General features: G+C 30.7%; 3 protein-coding genes and 1 long non-coding RNA gene across 7 annotated transcripts; 2 read left to right on the top strand and 2 right to left on the bottom strand.

Moving 5' to 3' along the window:
* Window positions 1–1,756: 1,756 nt before the first annotated feature.
* LOC112588201 (uncharacterized) lies at window positions 1,757–2,515 on the bottom strand. The gene is made up of 3 exons (XR_003112659.1): window positions 2,204–2,515; window positions 1,962–2,106; window positions 1,757–1,899 (listed from the first exon to the last, which is right to left on the bottom strand). It is a non-coding gene; the product is annotated as an uncharacterized LOC112588201 (long non-coding RNA).
* A 382-nt stretch (window positions 2,516–2,897) lies between these two features.
* Window positions 2,898–18,798, top strand: LOC105191403 (C2 domain-containing protein 3). Of its 2 annotated transcripts, none has more exons than XM_019845197.2 (12): window positions 2,898–3,382; window positions 3,723–4,564; window positions 4,703–4,804; window positions 8,408–8,539; window positions 8,884–9,159; window positions 13,950–14,218; window positions 14,350–14,499; window positions 14,577–14,765; window positions 14,835–15,854; window positions 15,933–16,121; window positions 16,375–16,667; window positions 16,752–18,798. In XM_019845197.2, the coding sequence occupies exons 1-12, from the start codon at window positions 3,216–3,218 to the stop codon at window positions 18,208–18,210; spliced, it is 5,088 nt and encodes a 1,695-aa protein (XP_019700756.1). In that variant the 5' UTR covers window positions 2,898–3,215; the 3' UTR covers window positions 18,211–18,798. The 2 variants fall into 2 exon arrangements, with proteins under 2 accessions (XP_019700756.1, XP_011153075.1); XM_011154773.3 differs by having other exon boundaries at window positions 3,723–4,633.
* Window positions 14,390–20,602, bottom strand: LOC105191404 (uncharacterized). 2 transcript variants are annotated; one of them, XM_011154775.3, is made up of 6 exons: window positions 20,476–20,602; window positions 19,902–20,083; window positions 19,621–19,811; window positions 19,301–19,553; window positions 19,083–19,230; window positions 14,390–14,459 (listed from the first exon to the last, which is right to left on the bottom strand). In XM_011154775.3, the coding sequence occupies exons 1-5, from the start codon at window positions 20,480–20,482 to the stop codon at window positions 19,102–19,104; spliced, it is 762 nt and encodes a 253-aa protein (XP_011153077.1). In that variant the 5' UTR covers window positions 20,483–20,602; the 3' UTR covers window positions 14,390–14,459; window positions 19,083–19,101. The 2 variants fall into 2 exon arrangements, with proteins under 2 accessions (XP_011153077.1, XP_011153076.1); XM_011154774.3 differs by lacking the exon at window positions 14,390–14,459 and adding an exon at window positions 18,026–18,127.
* A 247-nt stretch (window positions 20,603–20,849) lies between these two features.
* On the top strand, window positions 20,850–24,899 carry Tfb1 (transcription factor B1). 2 transcript variants are annotated; one of them, XM_011154771.3, is made up of 8 exons: window positions 20,850–21,141; window positions 21,800–22,001; window positions 22,148–22,349; window positions 22,440–22,596; window positions 22,686–23,225; window positions 23,318–23,645; window positions 23,746–23,921; window positions 24,007–24,899. In XM_011154771.3, exons 2-8 carry the CDS (start codon window positions 21,848–21,850, stop codon window positions 24,127–24,129), a joined length of 1,680 nt encoding a protein of 559 aa, XP_011153073.2. In that variant the 5' UTR covers window positions 20,850–21,141; window positions 21,800–21,847; the 3' UTR covers window positions 24,130–24,899. The 2 variants fall into 2 exon arrangements, with proteins under 2 accessions (XP_011153073.2, XP_019700758.1); XM_019845199.2 differs by having other exon boundaries at window positions 20,850–21,147.
* Window positions 24,900–25,343: the final 444 nt, after the last annotated feature.

Below are 25,343 nucleotides of genomic sequence, written 5' to 3'. Positions count from 1 at the left end.
ACTTTTCTTCACAATCACTATTTGTTTTCTTCATTTCTTCAATTATAACTCAAAGTCTCCAAGACATTTGTATCTACGCCACAATCACTACTTATTTGACTCGTATATGCCATCCTTCTGCTCTCGTAATAAGTGACAAAGTCTTTTGTTCGCCTCCGTTGGCGGTTGGATGTGGTACCTGTAACTACGCATATTTTTTGATCGTGGGAACTGCGTACGCGCTGTCCCTGTTTTTCTTTTACCTTCATACTACTGGAAAATAGCCTTACAGAATTTAATCTATCTACACCGTGAGAGTGGCGTTGGAACAGTACTCTATTTTGCCCAGAGCCATTTATTGAATTGAATTGAATTGTAATAAGTGACAGTGCTAACGTATGAAGCAGTGGTTGTCTTTCTCCTCAAGTTGGAGCGCGTTCCGAAGTCAACAAAAAATCGGTGCACATACCTTTTAGTTCACGAGTGTACATAACATATACATAAAAGAGAGATGTACATTTCATTAACTGTAGTTTACATTTAGACAGACAAACTCAAATGACTTTCATGAGTATAGAACAGAGGTTCTAATCAATGGCCGCGTTCAGTAGAACAAAGTGATCAGAGAGCGCTTAGTGATTATTGTCTGTGATTGGAGCATTCTTTTAGATTCTTCATAGACCCAGAAGTATTTACCAATCAGGAGCGAGATTCAGTGGAAAATCTAGTAATGTTGTCCAACTGTGAGTCTGCTGAATACAGCCATTGGCCGCGTTCAGTAGAACAAAGTGATCAGAGAGCGCTTAATGATTATTGTCTGTGATTGGAGCATTCTTTTAGATTCTTCATAGACCCAGAAGTATTTACCAATCAGGAGCGAAATTCAGTGGAAAATATAGTAATGTTGTCCAACTGTTGAGTCTGCTGAATGCAGCCATTGATTGGCGTACGCGAAGCAATCCTAGAAATATTCTATTTGTTAACCAATCAACGTATTCGAAAAGATTGTTGTACGACAAATGTAATATTAACCTTACCTGATATTCAAATTATCTACCCGTTCGCGCTAAGTAAGTAAGGTTTCCTATTGGTGCCGCCATTTTCAGGCCACCGGTTCGTGAACCAATTACACCGAACCCCTGGTATCTATTGGTGGTGGTGGAGGTCTAGACTCTCTATTAGAGGGTCTCTAGCCGAGCCTAGAGTCCTTATAGTAAGAGTCTGGCCAATGTGGTCCAATTTTTGATTGGCTGGATACGAAATGGCGCCACCAATTAGTGATAGCAAAGTATGCGGGATATTTGAATAGCAGTAACAGGAAAAGGAAAATTAAAATATATTTTTGCAATTTTTTTATTATTAAATTTTGATATTACATAAAGTTAAAAAAACATTACATATGTAATAACATGATTATTAAATTTTATCTAATAACGGAATGCATAGCCATGGTTTTACTATTAAAAACAGGTTTTTCTAATTTTCCAGTGTGACTTTTTCTTATTTTAAAATTAATGAAATGAATTTTAATTTTGTGGAATAAATTGTGACATGTTTTTAATGCAGTACATTCAATATCTTTCATTTTTTCAATAAGGAAATTAACAATGTTATAATTGCTTTGCTTAATATAAGGCAAATAATGTACAATTACATAATTCATTTCTAAGAAATAATTAAACGTCGTATTGTTAACAAAAAATAATATTTTTACGCGATAACATTTTAATAATAATATTTATTAATAATAATTTAATTATTTTCATCGTTATTTTTATTATATTTTAACTTCTTTATTTTTCCATCGAAAGATTCCGACATTACTTTTGTATGAGGAAAACTTGTTGGCACTGCTTGTGCTTTTAATTTTTTGGAACCATCCTGTCGCGGTTTTTCCCACATTTCTTTGGTAAAATGAACCTACAAATACAATTAGATGAGAAACATGTTTTGTTTATTATTTGATATAATTACATGCTTACCTCACAAATTGCTGAATATTGTTTCGGTTTCCAGTTTTCTCTTCCAATTTGTTTCAACCATATAATTTTTTGTTTTTTACTTATTGGAAAATGTTTCATATAGAAGCCATTTTCGCTTCTATTTCTGCATCCCGGTACGCAACAACTAGTCATTTTTAAAATATTTTTATAAATATTTTTATATATAGTCCTCTTATTGTGTTGGAAGTTTTTTCCAAGATGAAATGATGTTATGTTATTACTTGCATGCGCACGCGTAAAAACCGAGATTACAGTAGGTGCAGTACAGGTGTAGTTGTATCCAACTAGAACATTGGCCAGACTCTTACTATAGGGACTCTAGCCGAGCCAAGGGCGAAGCGTTCTCTGTACATACAACCGTGCACATGAACTAATAGGCCTGTTCGTTTTGTCTGCACTGCTGAACTGGTGCAACAAGTTGAAGTGAGAAAACCTACGTTTGTCTCACTTTAACTTAATGCAATCAGCAATGTAGATAAAACGAACAGGCTTCATGACACCAGTGTCCACGGTTCTTTACTGATCTCCCCCACCACGCACACACCATAGCCGACTCAGTCTATTCGTGTGACACGGATGCCAGCATTGAAAATTTATAATATACGTGACACAAACTATGTATTTTCAGTACTGGCAGTGAATTTTGGAACACAGCCATTTGGTCTGTTCTTTTCTTCTGCACCGCTGCACTGGTGCAATAAGTTAAAGTGAGACAAATATATACTTGGATCTGTTCTTTATATCTGCACTACTGAACTAGTGCAATAAATTAGAGTGAGAAAAAATATAGTTGTCTCAGTTTAACTTATTGCACCAGTTCAGCAGTGCAGCTATAAAGAACAGACCCATAGGATCTGTTCTTTTTAGCTGCACTACTGAACTGGTGCAATAAGTTAAAGTGAGAAAAAATATAGTTATCTCATTCTAACTTATTGCACTAGTTCTGCAGTGCAGCAGAAAAGAACAAACCAATAGTCTCACTCGACTTATTGCACTAGTGCAACGGTGCAGAGGAAAAGAATAGACCTTAGGAAGAGTGAAAGAAAGAGAGAAAGAGAGAGAGAGAGAGAAAGAGAGAGAGAGTAAGAGAAAGTGAGAGCGAGAGAGAGAGCGAAAGAGAAAGGGAGACATTCTATTCGTATAGCTCAGAGTGCTCTTTAACCTAGCTTAATGATAGCTAGCTTAATGATAGGTTCGTGAAACGCCAGTTATACATCGTCTGATGGACAACAAATGGATACGGAGATAAAGTTTTGTAAGTCTCTACCGCCGTTGGTTGAAGGCAAAGTTCATGGAAGTTTGAAGTTTCTCATTGACGAAGTATTTTGGATCAAAAGAAGTCCTGGAGCTGTCACAGTGGTAGCTTCTTGGTGGGGCGAGCATAATAGTGCACAATTCAGGTAATTTATTTTTATGATTTTTGTTGAAATTTTGTTTTCCGATAACAGGACAGATTACATGACACAGATAAGAACATTTTTAAACAAATTTTGTACTAATCACATACAAATATATGTAGCATTTAAGATTTAAGTAATTGTACGATTTTACGCAAAATAAGAATTATGTTTACACAGCAGCTTAAAATCGATTTAGTAGCATTCATATAGATATTGTTATACTGTATAAATTATATTTACATGGAGAACATAAAATCAATCAGATATTTCTCGATATTATAACTATTGGTGTTATATAATATATGATTATAAAACATAACTTTCATACTCTCTTTCCCAGACCAATAGATAACACTACAAATGTAACAAGGGCAAATAAGGATACAACCAAGATATATGCTATAAAAACTAATGCGGCACTTTTTAAGGATTATATTAAGAATTGTGAAACAGTAGAGTTGGTGGTTATCATAGAAGAAACCCATAAAGTTATTGGAACAGCACATATAGGAGAATTATTTAAGATATTTATATATAAATCATATTCTCAGTATATTCCAATATTAAGTGACAGTGGCGATAAAGTAGGGAAGATACATGTTTCTTTACAATTATTATATTTAGCAAAGCTTCCAAATATGCAATTAAAAACGTATGAACCTAATAAAAATGAAATAAATAGCAATTATTTATTATCTACTGTTGATAATTTACAATATAACAGAGAAATATCATTACCATCTTATAAGAATATAAACGTTAAAAAAAATCTTGTGAAACCTGTGAAGGTCAATACATTTGATACATATAAATCTATACTTAAGAGATCAGAATTTCATGATTCTAAGAAGAAACTCAATGAAATGGTAACAGATAAGTTAGTCACCCAGATTGTTGCAAGAGCACAGCGACTTAGAGGAGCAATATTAAAAGAGACATATAATGAGGATCCTTTAACTTTGAGTGATAGTTCAGTGAACAATGAATCATATTCATATACTCCAGCAGAAAATGAAGCAAAACTTTATGAATATATCTTGGGGAATAAAATGACTTCTATAGAGGAAAAAAGGGCTTTAGATACATTGAGATCAACATCTCCAACTCCAAGCTTGATAGATTTAGCATCTAAAACAATCATAGCTTGTAAATATGATGATATGGATACTAGAACAAACAAAGGTCCTATAAAATCAAGCATTTCTATAGAAGATGCATTAGATAAGGATACAATTTATATTGAGTCAAAAGGTTTACAAAATAAAATAAGTTAAGTTAAATTCTTGATAATTTACTAATAAATCACTTGTTGCATTTTAGGAATACATCCTCTAAATCATGTAGATAGTATAAGGATTTTTATTAAATCCTTTATATTAAGTTCTGCAGGTTACAGACGTGCAAAATCTACATGTTTGCAATGTATGTAAATTTAAGAATCTCTACTATTTTATATAAGAAAACACACACATACACGTGCACGCATGCATATCCTTTAACAAGATTTATGATGAGATTAAGAAACATCTTAAATTTATAATTAGACTTTAATATTAGATGTTAATTTCATAATATACATATCTAAACATGTTAGGCTTAAATAAATCATGTAATATTTTTAAATTAACAAACAAATATATTTATCTTTACTATAAATCATATATAGGGTGTCCTGAAATATGTAGTACAAATAAAAAGGGGGTGATTCCTTGTGTAAAAGTAAGTCAAAATATGTATTATAATATAATAAAACATTTTTATGAGATTTTATTTTCGAGAAAATTGAACTTGAAATTTCTTTTTCATGGACTTAATTACCAGTATCACTTGATTGATAGTTACATCACTTTTTTTCTTCCATCTGTGTTTGTAAACATTATTTGTCTGATATTATTTCTATTGTACTAACAATTTATTACATAGTAATTTATTAGTATTTATAAAAATAAACAATGTAATCTTCCTATCAAATGGAATTTGTTAAATGGTAGACATGTTAAAATGATACAGTAAACAAATACACAAGTATGTTTCTTGTATTAGGAGCTTATGATGACAATATTTGTGCTGCAGCTGAGTATTACAGAAAACGACTTTCAATTATAAGTGACTCAGATAAACAAGTAATACAAAGAACAGAATAAACGCTAGTTGAATACAGTTCTTTATACTTTATTTTAATCATGATTGTAATCTATATATATGCACAATAGTTTTGAAGGAGGAATTTTTTAGGACATAAATAATCCCCAAATTAATGTACGGTAACTTAGTTCTCATTATAATGTTAGTAAGAAAACCGTTAACTATATATTATATGACAATAAAATTTATTCATATATCATTCAAATTCATGGACTTCTGAATGTGATTGTATTATGTGAATGGCTTTCTGCCATTAAATATTTAGTGTAAAAAAAATATGATAATTGATGATAAAGGACCCTGCACAATTCCTTATGTAAATTGGATTTTGGTGAAATTGGCTGAATATTTGATATGTTGTAGATCTTGTCTCTCTGATAAAAAGTTCCCATAGGTACAAACCCCAATAATTGACCATTTGATTTCTATGAGGCGTCAAATATCAAAAGTTTAATATCACAATTTCTTATTTTCAACGAGTAAGATATATTCCTACTTTGATTTACATCTAAAATCTTTTTTCTGTGTATATTTAAAAATAAAGAGCTATAAAGGTGACATTGACTTGAAGATGAAGACTTGATTTCAGAGATTTCAGTGATACTTTCATTTTCTATGTGAAACATGTGTTTCAATGTATAATACATTGACTAAGTGTACCATTCGATTATGTTTTACTTTCTGTTGAGAACACAAAGACTTTTTTAATTTAACTATATTTTAAAGCGTAACAATTCAGAATATTTTCGGTTCATTTATAATTAAGACACAAGCGTGCATCATCCATCAAATCAACTTACCTATCAGCTTTTTCGCACCTTCTCATAGCTATTTCTCGTTTTATCGCATTATCGTCACCATTTAATCGAGCTAACTAATTAGGACGAGAAGTTTGATTACAAACAAAACAAGGCATTTGATTTCTATTTGCCATTTTAGTCAATATTAAATATTCAATGTAGAGGAAGTGCGGGTATTGTGTAATAGCGGGGTAATGTGGATTTTTCTAATCTGTTAAGTATTGCATTCAAACGAATAGCAGTGGAATTATTCGCTGGACATTACATGTGATTAAAAAGAGAATTTTTAATGAACCAAAAATATTCTGATTTGTTACGCTTTAAAATATAGTTTAATTAAAAAAGTTGTACTTTATGTTCTCAACAGAAAGTGAAACATAATGGAATGGTACACTTGGTTGTTAATGTATTATACATTGAAACACGTTCACATAGAAAATAAAAGTATCATTAAAATCTCTGAAATCAAGTCATCATCTTCAAGTCAACGTCACTTTTATAACTTTTTATTTTTAAATATACACAGAAAAAAAGTTTTTTGATGTAAATCATAGTAGGAATACATCTTACTCGTTGGAAATAAGAAATTGTAATATTAGACACTTGATATTTGACGCCTCGTAGAAGTCAAATGGTCAATTATCGGGGGTTATGCCTATGGAAACTTTTTATCAGAGCGACAAGATCTACAACATATAAAATATTCAGCCAATTCCACCGAAATCCAATTTACATAAGGAATTGTGCAGGGTCCTTTATGTTATGTATTTTATAGTCTGATAGATCAAAATCTATAACGAATGAACTTTTGAATATTTATATTGGTAAACACTTTAAAATTCTTATATTATTTATGAATCCTATTTTCAAGAAAAACGGAATATTAATGTATGTACTAGGATAATCGACAATTAAATTATTGAGTTACATTTCTTTTCAAATAATCCAACGAGGATTTCAATTGCATTTTTTTTATGCAAAGTTTTATTCCAGTTGTTAGAAAATATTGATATTGCATATCAAACAATGATTAAGCTTTCGGCACGATAATGCTCCACCATATTTCAATCAAGAAGTTAAAAATTTATTAAATGAATGATGTAAATATTGGATTAGTCACAGTGAAACAATAATTTAATCGCCATGTTCACCAGATATTACTTGGTTTTGTTTATGAAATTATATTAAAGAAATAGTTTATAGTTGAAAAGATCTAAATCAACTTCAATTAAGGAATAATATCACACAAACATTCGCAAAACTGAAAGTTTAGAATATATTACATTAGTTTATAAATCTCTGATCTTGCAAGCAAACGTTTGTATATAACAAAGGCAATATTTTTCGCAATTTTTGAATTAATAAAGTAATTTCTCAAAATTTATTATTTCTTATTATATTAAATTATAAAACTATAATGTTTACAATATTTATAAAATTATATTATTTATAATGAATAGAAAAATCGGTATTCAATTGATGATATTGTTATTCAAGATCATGTATATTTAGCATATTTTCAAATCTAATTTTCTCAGAAACAAAATTTCATATGAAGAAATTTCATTCTGTATTTCTGATTTATTTTTGCATGAAAAATGACTTCCTTTTTTGTTGTATTACGATTTTCAGAACACCTAGTAATATCTAGTATTATCTTTAAACTAACAAATATGCACTATCTTTGAAATAAAAAAGATATTGAAATAAAAAGATATATTAATGATATATGTAATTAATCGAGTAAATCAATAAAAAAATTCAAATATTTTCTTTTTGCCCTAATAATAGATCTAATAAATAAAATTAACATAACATGCAACTCATCTTTTTAACCTATTATTTTACATGATTTTGTCACTTTGATTTTATGACTGTTTATTTATTGTAGAAGCAAAAGAGAAATATTTAGGCTATTTCATGGATCTACTTGATCGATTGTAAATATTATTTTATAAACATATTCTTTTATTTTAATATATTTTCTAAAAATTTTGAATGTGTATTTTGTTGCTTCTGATCATCAATCAAGAGATCCGCAGCAAGTATTCAAAATTAATTATATTTTTTTTAACCATAGATGATATACCGTTATCGCTAACATATTTTGTCCAATATGAGACAACATTTGGATCTACAGGACAAACGAATATAAAATCTAATAAAGAAGTTAAATTCACGAAGGCATATGCTAAGAAACAAGTGGGTCAAGGTAAAATATTTACGTTGTTACGTAAAATATTTTTAATACAGGATAATAATGAGAGAACTTTTTCACATATAATATGCGATAATATGTAGTCAGCTATTGAAAGGTTGTAACACTTTCCTTCAATAAGTTTTGCAATATATTCTGTATCTAATAAGAAAATATATCCCCTGAAAATTACAGGGGAGAAAATTATAGAAGGAAAAAAAAATTCAATTATTGGATACGAGATGTTATTTATCATAAGAAAGTGATGTGACCTGTTATCAGCTAACTATATAAATATTCTATAAAAAATATGATATATGATATTCTATATAAACTAAAATATGTGATATATTTTTCAGTGATTCATTTCAACTATGAAGGTGTCTATGGTATATCAAGATATATTATACAGAGAAATTTTCCTCTAAAGTTTAAGATATTTGTCCAACATTGTAATAAAAAATCATCAACTGAGTTAGGATGTGGTTCCGTGAATATTAATGACATTGCGCATACCACAAACTTAAGTAATAATCAGCGTATAACTATTACTAACAAAGGCCTTAAAATAGGCGAATTAGAAGTGATAGTAGAATTGGGTTGTGATCGTATCCATTTTGGGAAAGAATTTATTGGTAAGTATGTATAGATACGCATGCATATGTGTGTGTGTGTGTGTGTGTGTGTGTGTGCGCGTGTGTTGTATGTTGTGTGAGTGCGTGTGTGTGTGTGTGTCCCGTGTTGTGTGAGAGAGAGATATATATATAAACACATATGCATACCCGACACGTATGATGTATACACGCACGTATACCACGCCACCAGTCAAGAATTACTATGGAAGTGACGAACCACGGGGTCCTTATCTCTTCTGTCACGGACACACACACACATGCGTGCACACTTGGCTCGAAGGCCGAAAACAACGATATTTTTGAAGGGCTGTAACTTTGCGAAAAAAATTGTAGCGACTCCATTTTTTTTTCAAATTGAAGGGGAAGATTTGAACTTTATGACGATGCAAACGGCGACCCCGAAAAAAAATTGTCCACGTCCGTGCATTCTGTCAAACATTGCAATTTTCAGTATACTAAATATAACCTCAGATGTCAGTGGTTACAGGGGCAGGGGTGCAACGCATGCAAAAAATGGATACATTCGTAAAGTAGAGCTTCAAGCTTCATTTTGAAAAAAAAAATCATTAGTCTACGATAATTTTTCGCAAAGTAATCGCAGTCAAAGTTGGCCAATTTTAGGCAATAAATTATCTATGCCATAATTCTTTTGAGCAGTGTATATATATGAATTCAGAATGAAAAATGCTAACTTTTTTCTCTATATAATGAATTTAATAAATTGACAATTAAGTTTGACAAGGTTATTTTGTTAACTGTTAAAAATATTTTTTATTTTAATCAAGCCTATTTTATTTTTCATAAAAAACTGTACAATTTTTGTTTAAAAAGTTTTTTTTATCTGCAATAATTATCGAGATAGCATAAAGGGGATGAAACTTTGAGGGGCGGCTTCACCCTTTAAACTTGAGCCATTACCGATAATAAATATGGGTCTTTTATTTTTGGCTACTCTACAAATATGCCAAGTTTCAAAAATATATTTGATATACTAGATATCGCGTTTTAACCTTTAAGTATACTTCTATTTTCAATTGCTAATATAAAAATATTTGTTAAAATATCTTCAGTGGACAAAAGAATATCGCGTGGATAAAATAAAATAGTTATCCTTTTAGGATGTGTTGTACGCTAAAAAGCAGAAATACGTCAATTTATTTTCAGACTTTCCTACAACATATATTTTTTTCGAATAATTTAAGATTATTATGCAATTTTTACAAAACTTTAGATATTTGACGGCAATAGTTCATCCTTATATCTAATTAATAGAAAATCTTGTATAAAAAATATCTAGCATCTCTCATGAAAAGTAATATTTTGGTATGTGTTACATTTATAATAAATCACATGATTTCTACGGAAACTGCAAAATAAATCGATTGTCTCCAATTTCGGGATTCAGTTTCATCTTCTAAATATGTTTTTCTGCCGATATAGGAAGAAATACATATTAAAAGAAGTACATCTTACTTTTCCGTACTCTACAATATATCAGAGAGGTATCCGAATCCAAATGAGACAGCAAAGTATCCTCCTTCTGAGCAAAAACTACTTAGTAAACATAGGACGAGACATCAATGCCTTTAGAGTTGCATATTTTTTTCAATTTTAGTAATGTAAGTTTAATGTGTGTGTGAATAAGTATTGTACCATATTGTTACTTTATCATTACTTTGATATTTACAAAAAAGTACTTACATGTCCTCCATTCATTTCTACATTCATATTTACCTATTTTATTTCTCCATTTATTTACTCACTTGACATTTTTATATTATAGAATTACAAACTTTTTAAGAAATTCCTAGTCTTTGGATACAGTTCGGATATATCTTGGATTCTTTATTATACTTGTACATCATTTATTGGTGAAAAAGATGCTACGTTTTCAATACATTCCCATAAATAGAAATTCAGTAAGTTCAAATCGAGCAATCGAAGAATTTATGCAATTGGTCTGTTCCGCTCAATATATCTTTTGATAAATAACCTATTTAAATATTCTTTGACAATTAATATAAAATATGTTGTTATATACAGATATATTAGAAATATAATATATTCTTCATCAATAAATAATAACAAGAATATTATATCAGAAAGTTCAAGATGAATCTTCTTATATAATACTGAATTGATACGGAATATGGGATACTGAATACGAAACTGAACTGATTCGAAAAAATCTAGGAATTTTTGTAAGAGTTCGCAATTCTGTGATGTAAAAGTATCACGCTTAATGTATATATATATGTACGTATATGTTTATATTATATATATATATATATATATATATAAATGGATGGAGGACATGTAGAACACTTTTTGTATATATCAAAGTAATAATAAAACAACCTAATATGTGACAATACTTGCGATAAATTTATCTACTCATATAATCTACTGCTATAAATGTGGGGTCTAAAGATCGAGTTGAACGTTATTTTACAAATTATTTTTTAATATGCTTGTTTATTTAATACAATATATTTAATATATTATATTTTCAAATTTTGTAATATATATTTACGATACTCTTTTGTTAAACTTACTTTTGTTATACTACTAAAACTGAAAAACTTGGTAATTCTGAAAGAAATAATTTTTTGATCTATATTTAATTATTTGATCTTATCTTAGCACTTTTTATTCAATATAATATCTATGAGAACTATCCTATGAGTTTAGAACTTTTTTTTAACACCATGTATATATAATTTTAATTTTTTGCGTTGGTATTTAATTGATGCTCACATGGAACATAGCATTTAATTAAGTTGAAGCTCAGAAAGAACGGAAACATATACTACATATCTAAAACGTAATTACTGATTTTGGTTTTTCAACAATAGAACATTTACAAAAAGTAATTCTAATACGAAATTAACATATCTGTCATCATTTTAATATATTCAATATAAGAAGGTATGAGATTATTATAACATTAATATAATATTGATAACTAAACAATTTATCTAATTGATGGTATAATCCAAAATAACAATTTTTGTGTGTGAAGTTTGCATTTGTTATACTTTCAAATCCTTTCTCATTTTCAAATCTCAAACAAAATTTGTCTACGTTTTATTCGTGAACTATATTTAGTTATATATATTGCACGTAAATTAATGAATTATGTATCACCTTATACATGAACAAGGCTCGTACAAATAATTAACATACTGCTAACATTTGCTCGTCATTCGACAATATATTATGTAGCTCATAAGTCAAATATCTGTATGCAAATTGTTTGCTATACTTGCAATTTCTTTATACGTTTTGATCTTACACATTATTTGGTAACTTTATGACAATGTATCTGGCATAAGCGGCGCCAGAACTATTCATGCGGGTGGGCCATAGGTGGGCCAGCGTTTATATGAGTAGGCCATATTTATTATATATTATATATCATTTTATCATTCATTTTAATGTTTCTAATCGTTACGTTTTGTCTTTGGGAGAAATTAACTATGAAGATGGAATTTAAAATTAATTGTAGAGTTTTAAATATTAAAACAATTTCATATAAAAAAGCTGAAAACTTGGACAGCATAATTATATTAAAATTCTCTAAAATTTTAGGGTGGGCCAAAGGGTGGACCAGCGTATTTTTAGGTAGGTCAGAGCCCACCCAGTGGTGCGATTCTTTAACTCGTTATTGGAGTTAACGACACTTTCGTTATCGTTGCGCAGCTTTTGTATACCGTAGAAAAGCTACGCAACGGTAACGAAACTGTCGTTAACTCCAATAACGAGTTAAAGAATCACACCACAGGCCTACTCCTGGCGCTGCCTATAGTATCCTATAGTATCCTATAGTAGCCTATAGTTTTGTTTCTGCATACGAGCAATTTTCGCAAATAATTTGCTAAATAATTATGCACAATTCTGGGAAACTAGTATTATATAATCTTTCGTTTTTAATAAATAAATTGAATAATAAATCAAGATATATGCTTTCCTTCTCCGTAGAATTCTGGGATGATAACGTCAAAAGTGAAAAATGTTTATCCGAAATTCATACATGTCATGTCCAAACAAAAAGATATTTGTATGAAAGAATATTTTAGATCGCTAGAATATATTTGTAAAATATTCTGAATACTGCTCTTGATAATCAATTAACATCATAAAATGATTGTAATATAAAACTTAGTCGCACGTGTATATAATCATTCCACAGGATTAACCTTATATTATAATTGTTTTATGATTGTTAATTGACTCAAAGGAGAAATAATGTTCAGATTTTACAACTATGTTCTATCGATCTAAAATATTTTTTCATATAAATATCTTTATTTGGACATAGTAAATAAGAATTTTAGGTATACGTTTCCTTACCCTTGATATTATCAATCAAGGGTTCCGCAGCGGAGGACCAGAACCCTCAAAATAAATAAATAATCACTAGATATCTAGGTTTATAACAAGAATATAACTCAATTTCGAAAGTTGATTACGTGCATATAAGTTTGCGGCATAGCTGATTAAACAAAATTATTTCTCATAAAAGCTTCGCGAGAGAGAGAGAGAGAGAGAGAGAGAGAGAGAGAGAGAGGGGGAGAAAGAGAGAAGGAGGGAGAGGGAGGGGAAGGGGTGGGAGGGGAAGAGGAGAGAGAGAGAACGGCTGATAACATTGGCCAAAATATAAAAACATAATTAATTCATGAAACGACTAATATCGAACTTTGACAAAATATATTTGTATATATATATATAACATTGAAAAATCTAATAAATAAATATAAAAATAGCAATTTAAAAAATTATTTTATTAGATGCTGTAATATCGGCGAAAGAGAATATCCCTGTGCTGGAAATAAAGCATTTAGGGAACACGAACAATAATAAATATAGAAGTGTAATAGGAACACATTCTTCCAAGTCTAGTAGTAAAGTCTCGCCTGTCTCTGCTAAAGGAATTGAGTGTTTGACTAGTAATAACAAGGATCTGGTCACTACAAAAGATATAGCAGAGCACAAAGAACGAAATTTAGATAACAAGAAAGTTGGCACAAACAATCCAGAAACTATCACTAAAGATAAGGTAATTTTTTAAATGGCATAATAATCCGAATAAATATACCGAATGAATGCGTGCGTATATATATATGTATGTGTGTGTCTATGTGTATGTATATGTGTGTGTATTTTATTAGATTTACATTTCTATTTTAGATTTTACTTCACGGTTTAATATATGTTGCTGAGGGTAAAGATCTACCGGAATCCAATACCTATTTAATATGTCGAGCATTTTGGCGAGAAGATAAAGCGACGAGTCAAATCTGCAATAATACAAAAAACCCATTCTATCATTTTTGTCAAGTAAGTATTTTCTATTTATATATAATAAAATGACTAATCATATAAATATGATTTTTACATAAAGACATTAATTACAGCTAGTACCTTTAATTCACGGTACAGAATTATTGGAAAGAATCAGAGACAATTATATAATTATAGAAATATATGGTCGACAAAATAATGGCGAAACAGATAATCTGCTGGGAATAGCGAAATTGCCTGTACATCAATTATATATTGCATACAGAGACCCACTTGTTTTACCCCACTTGTTACTGTCGAAAGTAATTATGTCAATATTATATTTTGACTAGATATTATAATATTTTCGATTACTTAATATTTATTTTCAGTATCCTGTAATAAGTGTGGATGGTTGGGTTAATATTAACGACTTAATAAGTGGAAAATCTTGTGGTAAACTGCTTGCGTTGGTTGCGCTGGGTACTGCAGAACAAATTGCGTTATTAGAGATGTCAAGAGGTCTAAAAGATGCTAGTGTTATTACGCAACAAACATCTAGCAGACGTCAATGCCGAATTTCTGATGAGACAAACTATGCAACAAGCAGCCGAGAGAATTCACGGTGTAATATTGAAGTGTCGAACAGTCTAAAGCAATCCACTCGCGATAATAATTATACTTATCATATTTATAGTACGCCCGATCGAAATTTAACTATTAGCAATTGTAAGGATCAAAAAATACAAACGGATATTTCAGTTCTTAAGAACGGGAAGGTATTAAAACCTCCGTTTCAAGAAGATATGGTCTCATGTGGATCAATCGATAGTTTGGCAAATGTATGTGCATTATGTACTAACAGAACAAGTATAGATAAATCGGCTCAAACAGAAATAAATCAAATAGAGGAACAAGAGGGAGACGAAGAAAAAATAGATAAAGAAGAGTTATGCTTAAATAGATTAACTAATAATATTCTCTCTGATAATAATGATAGTTGCAGCCCGGGAAATAATTTTCAATTACCTACCGAAATGTATAGGAGTGTTGGTGTTGGTGCAGAGTACAGTGAAGAGTCAGACCAACAGGATATTGATGTTCATAATGATCATTCGAGTTCATCCGTAATTGAGAGAAATACAGAAAATGATGAATCAAATACTAATAACGATAATCCTTTCTTTCGAGCTGTCGTAGAAATTGAATGCGCTTTACACTTGCCAAAAATTGAAAGACTAAATGAATCTATGGAGCCAAGTACATATGTTACTTTTCAAAATTTAACTCCCAAATCTGATCCTAATAGCCAATGGAATTCATACATGATCACAAATATTTATGCACATAATTGCAATCCAAAATGGAATTGGAGATGTGATGCAAAGTTATCAACAGAATTACTTTTAAGTGTATGTATTTTTGTATTATATGTTCAATATATCTCTATATATATTTATATGGATTATATAAAATATTTCTTTTTTCAGAATGAAAAGAGATTGATTTTTAAAGTTTGGCATTTGATTGATTCAAATGCAACAGTAATAAATTTAGAAAAAGATACAGTGATTGGCTTCGCTGCTGTCGATCTTTCGGTTCTAATGGCAGGATTTCCTACAGTATCTGGATGGTTCCATATTATAAATTTTAGTGGAAAATGCAATGGACAAATTAAAGTAAATATTAGAAACAATTTCTAAAGAGATATGTCTTATCCTATGCTAAATTTTTATTTCCTGCTTTTGTGTGCGTTCTACTCTTCTATATATGTGTATACACACACACACACACACACACTATTGTCCTCACACACACACACACACATACAGGGTATATTAAAAGCCCCGTATAAAAAAAATATATATATAAATATATGATAAATATAAACACATTTATTTATTTATTTATTTCAATTTCTTTGTTTTTTAGATAAATATAACACCTTTGGACAGTTTATCATCGTATGGGAAATTTTCATCAATTAGCTCTATCAATTTATCTGGACATATTAACCAGAATTTACCACATGCAAACTGGTCAAATCCACTCAATATATCTTATGGCAATACAAAAGTAAATAATGGACAGCAAACATCATATATAAACTATAACCAAACTAAATATGTACAAGATAATAATAAGCAGGATGAACCTACTTATGCAGCAAATATTGGTCATAGTTTAGAAAATGTTTCAATGTCTATTTTGTCATTGTCTTTGAAGTAAGTAATACTGGTGTAATTACTTTATTTTATCTGCGACTACTTTGTAATTTTTCGTACACATATTTTTACAATATATTACAGGCAGAAGTTGGATGAACTAAACGAAATCACGAAATGTTTACAGTCACGTTTACATGATATTACAAATACTGCTTTCGAAGATGAGTTTGATAGTGATTTTGAGATCAATGAATCAAGTAGTGAAAATGAGTATATTGACAATAGAAATGTCGAAACTTTTGGATCTGTGATGATTGCTACACATTCTCCTGAAACGTCACGAACTTATAAGGAATGCAAACTACAGAATGATCAAACCGGCGTGATTAGCAAAAAACAAATCTCTTCTTTCATAGAAAACAATGATAATCTGCATCTTGAGTCTATATCCAATCAAAGCACAATTATAAATCTTGAAGCAACTAATACTGGATATTCTTCAAGTTCCAATACGCATTCCAATCAATATCCAAAGCATTATCAGTATCAAAATCCATGTGATTTGACATATAATTATCCATTAGATAACAATCCAGCGGAATATCCAGCACGAGGTACTAAAATGCATATAAACCATTTGTTGAATAAACTTTCGTTAGACTTTCCACCTAAGCCACCCGTAGAAGTGGATATGCCAATAAAGAGAGACATCATAAATCTATTCACGAAATTACGAGAGCATCGGAATAATTTACAAGATAAGAAAAAGAACAGTCGTAGTATTAACATTTGTTCAGTACCTACTCAGACTGATAATACGAGTGCGCAACATGCTTATTCTGACGTACCAAATCGAACAATTTTTAATATGAGCAATGTATGTGTCGACAAAAGCATTTCTAGACCAATCGAAGAATCGCAATCTTGTAATAAAATATCGACGGTAATACGGGAAGAATTGGTTGCGGAAGAAAATGATGATGTAGAGTGGGATGAATTAACAACATATTTAATAAGTACCAATATACGTTATAGAAACTTAGACGGTATGGTTAACCCACTTCTTTATCAACACTTAATACCAGATTTGCAAACTATGTCCGCTATATCACCGGAAGAAGAAGCTATGGAGCAACTTGATAATCGATATGCAAGAAGTTTCAGCACAGCAATGGGCCACGGTACAAACTATTCAACGGAGGGCAATGCTGTACTTTCACTTGATACGCAAACAAAAAGTCGAACAAATTTATTGGAACCAGAAGAGAATACAGAACTTCTCCGTACAACACCATCAGGAGTATCAAGAAATGTCAGTGGTAACATCGATGTGACTATTATACATAAATCTAATGACAATGATTTAACATCGAGTAATAGTACAGAATCGATGATCACTACTTCATATGATAAATTATCGATACAACAAGTTGATGTAGAAACCAAGAATTATTGTTTAGCTATATCCAAATCGTCTGTTCCTGAAATATCGAGACAAGCGCCTGATGGTGGTAATCCTGTAGAAGAAATTAAAGCAGTAGTAATGAAACAACAAAATGAAGATGTTGTTAGCAACCAATTACAACTTTCAGATACTTGAACACTCATAAGTTAGAATATATAAATATATAATACATATTTTTTTTTAGATACATTTTTCATAATATAATAATTATATGTTCTTCATGTAATACATAATTACGCTATAAAGAATTTATATAAATTAATATTTAGGTTCCTGATTCTTCACTGTAATAATATTAAATTATACATCGAAAACTTAAAATTTTGTGAGTGTATGTGCGTGTGTGTGTGTGTGCGTGTGTGCGTGCGCGCGCGCATGTGCGTATGTGTCTAAAGGAGGTCTTAGGGGGAATCTTGATGTTAAGAATATCTTAAATAGTTTTTTACAGGATCATTTTAACGTTTCGAGTTGCAGTTCGTGTTAATATTTCCTTCTCTTTTGCTTTAAAGGAATATATAACCCAACTAATTAAAGAGATATGTGTAAATTGGTTTTAATATTTTAGTATTAAAAGTATCATTTATGAACTGTTTTAACTCGAAACTTTCCTGTTGACTGACAATGTATACGTAATTATATCTAATATAAAACACTGACATTGTATTATTATGGGAAATACTTAAACAGTTATATTATTTGAAATATATACTACATATACAATATACATGTGTGAATATTTTTATATAACTTTGTGTATATATATATATATATATATATATATATACATACATGTGTGTGTGTGTGTGTTTGTGTGTGTGTATGTGTGTGTGTGTGTGTGTGTGTGTGTGTGTGTGTGTGTATGTATAGTGCCTAAATGGACATCAATTTAGAAAAAAAATACATTGTATATTCATTGAGAAAAATAAATAAGATCTATGTAAAAATTTTCTCATAATAATAATAGTAGATGAATAATAATGAATAATGAATGAAATAAAATTAAAAACCTGTCATAGTCTGCTTTCTCTAATCTCCCAAATAAGTTGAAAGATATGCTTCTCTTCTTAACCACTGTTTGACTGTAGTAGGATGCATTAGCCATATCTTTGCGTCAGTGCCTTCGTGAATGTGAATACTTGAACAATCTCTTATTTTCTATTCATATAAATGGTTATAGATATTGTATAAATTTGTACTAATTATTATAATAACTTCAAAAACTTACACGGAATAACTGTAGTTCCTTTCCCTTAAATTTTATTGGTTCATGAAATTCCTTTAACATGCACATTCTACATAAAAAGATTTTATTGTTCAAGTGCCAGTAATCACCTGTTGGTTTTTTATTACACATTTTGCAGATATCCATGGTGCGTTTGCAACATTTAAAATCGACTCCAAGTCGCATCGTGGCTCTACCACCAAAACTATGTTGAAATGCAACACCTTTTATTTCCTTACTGACATACATTCCAGGCCTGCAGTGAAATCATTATTAACATTATTCACATAAGTTTTCTTTACTTGTATCTTTTATACTTGTACCCTGGAATTTTGTTAATGTCAAAGATTTTTCTTTCACTGGTAGATGCAAACGGATGTTTTTGCAGTTTGTTAAGTTTAGGAAACGAAATGATATATTCAGATGGTGATGGATAATCATCCATATGAGCAACAGGCCTGGCAAACTGAGCAATGCCACTATACCCCTTCCTACTAAAGCTATGAGGACATGGCTCATAACAAAAAGATGAAATTATATACATTTAATATATAATAACAATGATATAATAATAATAATTTAATAATAATTCCCAAATATATACCCTAGTTTTAATTGCGTTAAACGATTCCAAGATGTTATAGGAATTAGGTCCTATATCTGGATAATCCTCTGCAGTGTGATATCTCATGAAAGAGTTCATACCCTTCTTGGAGGTATCGCGTGGACATCCAGAACCGAAACATATTCTCTGTTGCTTTGGTTTTCGTATCACGTATTCAAAATCTGTATTAATAGGAAACTACATTACTCATCTGTAATCTTAACTTTTAAAAAGTATATACATATTGTTCGATAAGATCACATTATCATTATCAGCAATAACGTGCACAATATATAGATCATATGTAATATACTGTATAATATACACGTGTCTTGCGAGTTTATTTAACAGAATCTTCGCGAATTTGTAAGAATTTTTACTATAATCACTCTTTTATGATACTCTACTATAGTAACTTCCACATAACCTAATCAATTTCACTATTGGAATTGCTTTTGTATACCATTCGTAATTTATTAATATTTTTGAATTGAAAATTTTCTATCGAAATACAAACAATCAAAATACATTTAAGGATATATGTTTTCGTGATAATGTAAACTTAAAGTCGTACTTTCCATGAGACAATTTATTCAGTTTATCTCAATACGTAGATATATTGCAAATAAATAGATCGATGTCGTTTTTGTATTCTCGATTCAAATTTGTGAAAGTATCCTAAACGATCTCTATGGCCTCTTCTTTTGTATATTGTATGCGTATGTGTGTATGTATGTATGTATGTATGTATGCATGTTTGTACGTATGTATATATACATATATGATATACGAATAAAATCACTATCGCTTGTAATTTCGCGCGCATCAGTGCTCTCATGCGAGCGCGTCTGCGTAGATGCGATTGTCAGTGTGATAGCAACGGTGTTCTGCTCAATATCGTTACTCTGAAAATTTTAAATAATTCCCATAAAAATACGCCCGATCTTTTTTATTTCTAAATGTAAGAAGTAACTCTTGCTGTACGTATATGTGTATTAAACGTACGACGGACATGTAATAAAAAACGACAGGCGAGTCCCGGTACAGGAAGCGGCGCAACGTCGTCACTTGAGCAACATAGTGGCGTCAGTCGCCGTAGGTCGATGGTATTGTTCATACCGATGGTCCGTCCGTAGCCGTCCTCGCCGCGCGATGCGTCCACCAACGTGTGTTTCTGCACATGGCCGTGCCGCCCGACGGGCCTCTGCACTGCTCCGCGATTTCTGGCGTTCAGCCACCGGTAAATGCACGTATTCGTATTGGATTTTACCGCTATGTGAGCGGGAAATGCGCGTTTTATCCACGGAGATGTGCGTGGAGTCGATTTTTGTGGCATTTCGTGCGCTTTATCGAAGAAATCGACACCCACGGTTACATTACGGCGCGCTCCATCGTCGCGGTGTTGGCGCCGCAACGCGAATCTGCCGACTCCACGACATCGCGAATCCTCTTTCTCTTCTTCTCTCATGTTGTAACACACTTATTTCTCGTGTGATTTTTCTCGGAAAAATTGTCGAAAGCATTCGGATGCAAAATAGTAATTGCGTTATATTCAAGGACGCTGTAACGAGTAGCTTGAACTCTATATAGAGTTATCTCTCTTCTGCTTGTCACTCTGCGCAGAAATTATACCGCTAAAATATTGCAGACACATTTCGGTTTAGTGATGACACTCAACATCATTAGTTAATATTGCTTTGAAAATTAATCGAGAATAAATAAAATATTCTATATGAAAAATCATGTATCTTCTTTATTTTACTTGTATTATATACAATATGATTTTTCTGCTTAAAATATATTTTTGCATGTTTTTGAAATAATGAATACAAGAATATGAATGATGAATACATTGTATCCTTGAAAAATTATATTTATTTGTAATATATTTTTTTCAGGATTGCGTCTATTATTTCTAGAAGAATCATATACTTAAAATTCATACCATGACTACATCATCAGAGGATGTTCTGATGCAAGTAAGTCAAGTGCGTTACAAAAAAGGAGATGGTACTTTGTATGTGATGAACGAACGAATAGCATGGATGCTTGATAACAAAGATACTGTATCAGTTAGCCATAAATATGGTGATATTAAATGTAAGGTTTTAAATAATAGTGTAAATAGTAAATTAATATTAAATAAACATATTTATATATATGTTGTCATTTTTCTTCAACAATGACAATCAGTAAGATATAACTTGAATAATATAGCTGAAAGATTTTATTTTCTTTTTTTTTAGTACAAAAGATATCACCAGAGGGAAAGTCAAAAATACAATTACAGATGGTGTTACATGATGGTACATCATCTACATTTCACTTTGTAAATAGGAATGGGCAAGAAGCTCAAATCAAAGATCGTGATGATGTAAAAGAATTACTTCAACAGCTATTACCAAAATTTAAAAGAAAAGTTAACAAAGAATTAGAAGAAAAAAACAGGTAAGGAAATTAGTATGTTTGTCCGATATTTGGAAAAGATATAACGAGCTAATTTGTTAGCTATTAATAATATCTAAATATATATTTTAGAACTTTACAAGAACATCCTGGGTTACTTCAATTGTATCGTGATCTGGTTATTACGCAAGTTATATCATCTGAGGAATTTTGGTCACAATATGCTGCCGAATACACACAAGCCAAAAAGAGCCAACGCCAAGAAATAGGTGTTAATAGTGCTTTTTTGGTGAGGCATCTTTTATTTTTTAGATTTTTATCCATTTGTACATAAATTATTACTAAATTACCAAAAACAACTGTTTCGATTTTTTTTAGGCGGATATTAAACCACAGACTGATGGTTGCAACGGATTAAAATATAATTTAACTGTTGACGTGATAGAATGTATATTTAAGACTTACCCAGCCGTTAAAAGGAAACATCAGGAAAATGTGCCTCACAAAATATCAGAATCTGATTTCTGGACAAAATTCTTTCAGTCACATTATTTTCACAGAGATCGTATCAATGCTGGGACCAAAGATCTTTTTACCGAATGTGCCAAAATAGATGATCAAGAACTTAAAAAGGACTTGCAGACTGGAATAAATGATCCTTTGTTGGATATTACTTCTTTTGAGGATCAATCACTGGATGAAAATTACGGGAGTGGATGTAGTAAATCTGATAAAACGTCAGGAAATATCGTTCATCAGAGTATGATCAAAAGATTTAACCAACATAGCATAATGGTTTTAAAAGCAAGCACTGCCAAACAGTCTATGCAAATTAATCAGCCACAGTTAAACGGTTCTACACCGTCTGTGAGTAAAGTCTCAAATAATCAACCAGGTGATGGACCAAAGGCTAAAAAGGTTCAGTATATTCTATTCTATCTTTATGTATTTACTACCCACACTAATATACTTGAGAGTAGTCATATAATGTGTTCAAGCATTTTTTACAGCTTAGGATACAGGAAAAAATAATTTATGATGATCTCGATACAAGCTGTGACACAAATACAAATAATGAGGCACCACTGATACTGACACACATAGATAGATATTTACACGGGCCTGTACCAGGATTTGGAAATACAGAGCCAACTTCTGAGGAACTACTTCTTACATTAAATCATTTGAAAAAGGAAGCATCTGGATGGGTATTTGGTAATACATTACCACGGCAAGCAGCAACGTCTTTAGTCAGTCCAGCTGCAGCAGTATCAGCTTTAGGTGAACTAACACCTGGCGGATCTCTAATGAAAGGTTTCCGAGAAGAAAGTCTTGGACGTAAGTAAATTCTTGATACGAGTACGAAATAAAACAAGTTTATTGTCTTTTGTGTTGTCTATATTTTTTGCGTGTAAAATTATTTAAACAAATATTACAGAATTAATACCAAAGGATTTGGAAAAGGAATTACGTAATATATACGTATGTACATGTGAGCTATTGAGGCATTTTTGGCGAAGTTTTCCACCAACAACGCCACAACTGGAAGAGAAAGCGATCAGAATGCATGAAGCTTTGCATAGATTTCATTCTGCTAAGCTCAAACCCTTTGAGGTAAGTACTGTGTATATCCGTTAAACGTGTATATATGTTTACTGATATCTATAGATTTTATATAGGATGCAAATCCCATTTCTAGGATCGCGTGCAAAGAGAGTTCTCTGCGGTTAGTCAACACTTAACAAGTCATCTCAATCAATTACTAAATACTGCATACAGAAAGTTTGCAGTATGGCAACAGCGAAAAATGCAAATGAGGTAGCCATTCGTTAAAATTCCTTAAAAGCAAAGACATAAGTAAAGCAGAGCAATATTGGTCATCTCTATGCGTACTGCATTTTGTAATGTTACCGTAATTAGATATTAATATGAATGTATTTTATAAAAAAAGGTAAAAAACCAAAGCTACGTCAGGTCATGCGTCCTGTTCTGCCACATGTATCGTTTATTTATTATTAGAGCTGCTTGTAACTGTTTCTGAACTATTTGTGCAAATTTATTATTCAAATTTAATCACAACCGATAATGTCAATTGAAAATCATTTCTATGATACATGTAGTTTGTAATTTATTTATTTACTTCTAGCAAAACTATATAGGATAAGACACTTAAAACCGGTCATTTTAGTAACTTCTTTTTATTTTTAGCGATAGGAATAAATACTTTAGATGAAATCTGTTCAGTTTCATAAGGGATGTATGGTGATGACATTGTTTTGATTATAGATCAAATAGTGAATGAAGTTCCAAAGTCACCAAATTTTTCTTTAATAAAATGCTTATATTTATTTTACCTTTTATTTTCTAATAAAGCATTTTACCGATGCATACTTTAAAGTATGCATATTCGGTATGCAAAATACTGCATTTTGAATCTTATGACAAAATAAGTTTCTATATGCCTTCTCATGCCTTTATTAATGTTGACATTTTAATGTTTGTTTACATTTTGTAATATGCTTGATAACGTATGAATTATTTTAGAGCATACATTTGCTCAAAATCACTTTTGAACATTTTTAATGACATGTATCAAGGTAAATAAACATAATCAATTTGTCTCATTTAGTTTTTTAAATAACTATTTGTTTATAATTAACTTTGAGAATATAGTTTATCGTACGATGCTCTTAAGATGCTCTATTAAAAAATAGACATAATATTTCATAAAAAAAAAAAATGGTAACTTTGAAACTTGATTTTTCGAATTACGACTAAGACATCATCGTATTTTTTTCATGAAACTAAACAAATTGTATCCAAAATATCCGTTTTCATCATTACAAATAAAAAAATTATAAAGATAGATTGTTTTAAGTGCCTCACCCTATATATAATAAGTTGAGTGCATGAGAATGCGTTCATTGAGAACACAAATATTTGCAAGGTATTTGTTTATGCTCTGAAAAGAAATGTTTATAAATTCTTGTGAAAAAAAGTAAAAACAATGTAGTTGCATATAATTATCTAACATCT

Source organism: Harpegnathos saltator, unplaced genomic scaffold (genome assembly GCF_003227715.2).
Source record: "Harpegnathos saltator strain DR-91 unplaced genomic scaffold, Hsal_v8.6 scaffold171, whole genome shotgun sequence".
In the NCBI taxonomy this organism is placed as follows: domain Eukaryota; kingdom Metazoa; phylum Arthropoda; class Insecta; order Hymenoptera; family Formicidae; genus Harpegnathos; species Harpegnathos saltator.
This window is presented reverse-complemented; position numbering and strand designations above follow the sequence as displayed.

Coding starts and splice junctions, on each gene's coding strand:
- LOC105191404 (XM_011154775.3), bottom strand. Junction 19,812..19,901: donor TTAACGCAATTAAAACTAGG/GTATATATTTGG, acceptor TTTTGTTATGAG/CCATGTCCTCATAGCTTTAG. Junction 19,554..19,620: donor GACATTAACAAAATTCCAGG/GTACAAGTATAA, acceptor ATTTCACTGCAG/GCCTGGAATGTATGTCAGTA.
- LOC105191403 (XM_011154773.3), top strand. CDS start 3,216: ATGGATACGGAGATAAAGTTTTGTAAGTCTCTACCGCCGTTGGTTGAA. Junction 14,500..14,576: donor CATTCTATCATTTTTGTCAA/GTAAGTATTTTC, acceptor CATTAATTACAG/CTAGTACCTTTAATTCACGG. Junction 16,122..16,374: donor AATGCAATGGACAAATTAAA/GTAAATATTAGA, acceptor TTTGTTTTTTAG/ATAAATATAACACCTTTGGA.
- Tfb1 (XM_011154771.3), top strand. CDS start 21,848: ATGACTACATCATCAGAGGATGTTCTGATGCAAGTAAGTCAAGTGCGT. Junction 22,597..22,685: donor GTGTTAATAGTGCTTTTTTG/GTGAGGCATCTT, acceptor GATTTTTTTTAG/GCGGATATTAAACCACAGAC. Junction 23,226..23,317: donor ATGGACCAAAGGCTAAAAAG/GTTCAGTATATT, acceptor CATTTTTTACAG/CTTAGGATACAGGAAAAAAT.